Source organism: Paramacrobiotus metropolitanus, unplaced genomic scaffold (assembly GCF_019649055.1).
Source record: "Paramacrobiotus metropolitanus isolate TYO unplaced genomic scaffold, Prichtersi_v1.0 Parri_scaffold0000025, whole genome shotgun sequence".
Classification (NCBI taxonomy): Eukaryota; Metazoa; Tardigrada; class Eutardigrada; order Parachela; family Macrobiotidae; genus Paramacrobiotus; species Paramacrobiotus metropolitanus.
This window is the reverse complement of record NW_026570245.1, coordinates 739,640-745,331: the sequence shown is the minus strand read 5'-3', so window position 1 is coordinate 745,331 and position 5,692 is coordinate 739,640. Positions and strand designations below refer to the sequence as shown.

General features: G+C 39.9%; 1 protein-coding gene across 1 annotated transcript; it reads right to left on the bottom strand.

Annotated features, from left to right (window-relative positions):
* Positions 1-4,088: 4,088 nt before the first annotated feature.
* On the bottom strand, positions 4,089-4,706 carry LOC129587410 (uncharacterized). The gene has a single exon (XM_055481148.1). The coding sequence runs from the start codon at positions 4,704-4,706 to the stop codon at positions 4,089-4,091; it is 618 nt and encodes a 205-aa protein (XP_055337123.1).
* Positions 4,707-5,692: the final 986 nt, after the last annotated feature.

Below are 5,692 nucleotides of genomic sequence, written 5' to 3'. Positions count from 1 at the left end.
CCTTGACGGTTTCCGCCACCGGACCCACTTCCTGAGCCGGTGGACTGCCTTCGGTTGCCGTTCCCCCCGCTACCACGTTGTGGTCGGGCTTGTTTGGGTGGCACCAGGCCAAAGCGGCTGGGATTTTGTGCCCCTGTCGGGTATCCCTTCATGTACCGCTCGCGCCAATCCAGGACCCAGTTGCGGTTAGGATTGTCCTGGAGATTCCTGTTGGCGTAGCCGCATTCGTTGGTCTTGTGGTTTCCCCAGAGACAAAAGTTACAGGTCATGGCTTTGTCCCTGGCCCACCTTTCGAGCATGCGCTCGATGCGGTCGATGTACATGTCCTCTGGCTTACGAGCTTTTTCGGAGTTTTGTGCTTGGCGTTGGCCAGTTTGGCCTCCGCTGCCTCCTTGGCTCAAGGCGTTGCGTCTGGGGCCGTTATTGTTGCCGCCTCGCCTTCCGCTGAAGCTGGCGTTTTGGCCTCTAGAGTAGCCGCCTCTTTGTGTTCCGCCGCTATTCCCCTGGCTATAGCCAAAGTTACCCTGGTTCGGGGCCTTACCATAGCCACCACCATCACCGTTAGGCGGTGTGGACCCACGTTGTGGGGAGTTTAGGTTCAAAGCCGCGATTGCGGCGTATGTTGGATCCACCGTATTAACGGACGATAAATTAAACACTTCAGCTTCATTAATGAGCTACGCAACACAACGTGGGAAATGTAGGAACTGCAGAAAGCGGCTCAGTGCCCCGGAATATATTTTCGGCATGGACACAGAAATGTGATGCTGGATAATATGTCTGAAGGTAAAATTGGAAGAACAAATGGTAATAACGTTGGCGTGCGAGATAGGCATCCGCGTTTCGCCTTCGGTTTGGTGATCGGCATATCCACTGCTTTCCATCTCGTCCCATTGCGAATCAGTTAATCCGAGGCGTTAGATACAGTAGGATCAAAAAGAAATTTGAGAACACCAAAACGAATCGGATACGGTTAAGTCTCTGGGATTATAACGTAAAAACGATTAAAAGTCATGTTTGATGTGAAAATCCCTCGGAAACAATACAAACATAAATTTAGCTGAGCAAAGATGCAAAGGTAGTCAGAACGTAAACAACTGAAATCAGAATTCTACGCATCCGGCAAGTTGCCGGACCGAAAGAACAGAGCAGCCGCTAACACGCTGGCATTCGCAAGTGAAAAGTACAATTATAATATATACTATTATATAATATATATTGTAATCGCGTTCGACGTGAATAGCCAATAGGCCTAATACATGGTGATGGACTGTTTAAGCAGGATTATGGGACGCAAATAATATCTCGCGAACAAGACGAAAACGCACTTGATGTCCACTTGACTTGATCCAACAAATGTCCAGAGCGATCAGCAAGATTAAAGAACAAAACTGTTTAATGACGAGAGAACTGGTCAAATTTAGAATTATGAATCACTATATAAGCGATTAAGAGAACTTTATGACTGTCATCAGGCAACAAGTTACGTAACCGAACAGTATGGTCATCACTGAGGAATGAAGGGAACTGAGATGCAAGCAGAAGGCAATGCATATTGTACATCCAAATAAGAAGCCATCAAAGGGAACCGAAATGACAACGAAGGAATCGTGATGCTGGTTTCCACTAACAATTGTAAACACATGTGACCAACGGATATAAGCATTAAGCGATTATCAGGCATCAAGCGGAACCAAACGATACAATCATTGAAACACAATGAGACACAATGAAATAAAAATAAACAGATAAAAACGGCAGTGCCGCCGAATATGCCGCCGAAACGTTTTCTGCGTAGACACGGAAATGTGATGCTGGTTAACGCATTTCACGGTAAAATATGGAATTATTGACCAAAGGCAACCAGAAAATATTGGCAATAAGTATTTAACGATAAATACAAGGCATATATATTACGGATCACACCATTAATGGCACCAGTGAAATTAATTCAACAGAGGCGTAAAGTAAAGAAAAAGAATAATATTGAATATGAACAGAGATATAATAAATAACAGGAAAACGAAAACAGGATATTAAAATACGCTTATAGCATCAGTGGAAACGAGGATACAATAAATAACAGCAGTAACAATAAATGACAATGAATAACACGTATAAGACTGCAAGAGTAGCTAGAGTGTGAACAAATGAATCCAGCAATATGCCAGACTGAAAGAAAGAACAGGACAATCGCCCATACGGTGGTAGTCACAAATTTACTCCGATTTCGAATTGTAGACACCATTTGCTGAAACTTCAATGAAGAGAACTTAAATAGGACGCTCTAAAGTAACAACAAGAGCAGGGATGTAAGGATAACAGAAATAAGGATATATAAACATTAAGAACGGGGATGCAACAAACAATAGGAATAGAAATAACAGGGAGAAAGAATAAGAATCACAGAAATTATCACACGGATAACAAATATCAGGGATGACAAATAGAGAAATAAATAACAGGGTAACGAAGATAAAAATAATTCGGATAACAATGGGGCTAACAATAACAGGACGAATAAAAATTATAACAACGAACAATAGTAAAACGGGAAGATAATACAGCAATTATAACAATAACGATCATGACCACAGCAAGAACAATGGTACATAGTAATAACAATAGTGTTTTAAATAATAATAATAAGGCTAAAATAATAATAACTTTAATATTACCAATAACAACAAATAATGATAAAATAATAATATTAATAATAATACATAATAATACATAAATAATATATAAAAATAAGGTAAAATTTTGTAAACAAATATCATATATGTATAAGATATAGTATGCATACAATACGATAGAATACAATGCAGTTATAAAATATAATATTACATCATAAGGTAGTACAGTTTAATAATACAACATAATAATACGATATAATAACACAATACAATAATATATTATAATACATATACCAATAATACTGTAATATATAATGATACACTACACGCACAGTAGGTACACAATATAAATAATAAACCTGATAATGAAGTCTATAAATAATAAATATACAATAATATAAAATATATTAATAATAAAACATAACATATCATAAAATCTATCAATGATTTGTTTGACATAACCTTTTAACACAATATACAAAAAGGAGTAGAAATGTGTAAAACCATACACGGTATATAGTAATAATATGATAGATCTATACATATTAAGATCAATCCCTTGAAGGTTGTGACATAATGATACAAGCAATATAATTATAATATGACAATGATATTGATAATATTATATATAATAACAATATATATAATAACAATATTAATGATGATATATATAATAATAATATTTATAATCATAATAACCAATAATAAAATTTATGTTGTAATACATATCACAAGTATGTAAGCCTACAACATGTATACAATATAAAAATAATTTAATATATAATCCTAATATCTATGTACAAATATAAAATCTATGTAATAGATCAGGACAGCACACAAACTCGTATTATACAGAAATGACCCAATGGGAATAACAAATGTTGACGTGCGAGATGGCCGTCCACGTTGTAGAATGGTAGCCAGAATGCAAGCAAATGAAGTTAGGCATTTTGTGAACCCGGCAATATGCCGGGCTGAAAGAACAGGGCAACCGCCCTTATGGTGATAGTCACAAATAAAAAGCCAATATATTATGCAAACAGAAATCATTACTAATCCTCGATAAAGAAAACGTAAATAGGGACCTCCAAAAATTCATCGTACGAAACACAAGCGGCTATATACAAATCATGAGAGACACGACGTAATAATTTCGACAAGATATGCCGCGGACGAGATTACGCCATAAAATAATGCAGGAGCATATGTAAAATCACGTTCGACGTGAACTACATCAAAAATCTTTGCAAATGAACACTGATGTAAAGCTGCTAAAGGCAGCATGAAACCAGAGCAATCTCAAGGAATACCATCTGACCACCCAGATGGCCAGCAATAAATCTCAACTGCGACAGCACATTAATGTCAAAGGCGAGACAAAATCATGCCGCTCGACAGAATTAACATTCATTAACTCAGATAATTCCTTTTATTGGGTTTATACATGTTGCTTTAACTTTCGCCACACTGGTGTCTTACGTTTTTGCCACGACTGGAAAGATTCACGAAAACACCGCATGTCTGGCAAATGAACATTTGCTCACAATAATTCTTTCCATTTTTCCTCTTCTTCTTATGGATCTCGTAGCACTGTTGGTTGTGGAACCCACGGCTGCATTCAGTGCAGTTAATAGGATTCTCCACCAGACAGTCGCTGTTGTTGCGGTAGCAGGACCTACACTTCCCCTCGCAATGATGACGTTCTTTATGATGATACGTTCGATCGCAATCATTGCAGAAGTAGGGTGAGCAGTAGAACCCAGTAGCCGTGGTGACAAGGTCAAAATGCTCATTATCCAACAACAAGAAAATCTCTTGCATGTCGGTCGTCTTGCGTTCTGGCACCCGCGCAATTATCATATCACCTTGATTGGCCGAAATGACTTTGATTTGGAACTGTGGGAAGGCTTCCTTCTGCAGAACTTCCAGGTCATCAAGGTCGCAGTAACGACCAGGCGGCAAGAGGCACTCTTCCATTATCTTTACAGCTTCGTCCTCCAAATTCTCGGTGCGGTTTGCGCGTATATAGTTGCTCCATTTATACTTATTGCTCCATTTATACTTATTCATTCACCATACGGATCTGGCGTTCTATCATGTCGGCTGGTGGATCCTGGTTCCTCAAACATCAGCACGTCAAGCATGACAGCAACCGTTTCCAAGAAATCCATGAATAAGTACTTCGAAATCATGCGTCAGGCGAAATTTTCCCAGAAACAGCGCGGCGGGTAAGCATAGGTTATTCTTCACGCGAACGGATACAATGGATTCTTTGACCAGTTGGAAGAGACCTGAGAAATCGGGTAGCGACTCATCTCGAGCCACATTTCCACCAGCTTGCGGCGCTGGGGATCTTCATACTGCCAGTCGTCTAGTTGCGCAAGAGCAAGAGCGGCAGCCAAAAATCCCGGGCTTCGCTGATCAACCTGACCCAGGTGCAGCAAAGCCGTTGTCAGAGTCTGTTCATCATGTTCATTGAACTCACTGGGATTAGCTAGCATGTGATCAAAGGCTGCTTGATCCTCGACTGTTAACTGGTACGCATCATTAACCTGCTGCTGCTGCTCTTCATCAACATCCATCCACGGCTCACTGAGTATGGCCGCAATAGCCGCATGATCAGAAGCAGACAGCTGATAAGTCATTTTCGCCAGACGTGAAAGATTGAAATGAAGAAAAATCTTGTGCCGCCCAACTTTTATAGACGAGCTCAATTACTGTAGCATGCGCTTATTGGTCTGATGTTTTCTGTAATGCGATGCAATTGGTCAACAGTGTTTTAGCCACACCTTTGGGCGTTTCAGTGGGCGCGAGTGGATACTTACCGGCGCTAGCAGCGCCGGTAAGTAACCGCTCGGCCTTTTTTTCGACATGTTTTAATGTGAGAATAACTAGCAAAAACGCTCCACGTTGTATTATTCAAACAACAATCTCCATCATCAGAAACAACCACAACGATTACCATAACACTGTAATTCCACTATTACTGCAACCACCACCACCCCAAGGCATGCGGTATTAAATGAGAGTTATCAGAAGCGGTCAAAGTGTACTGC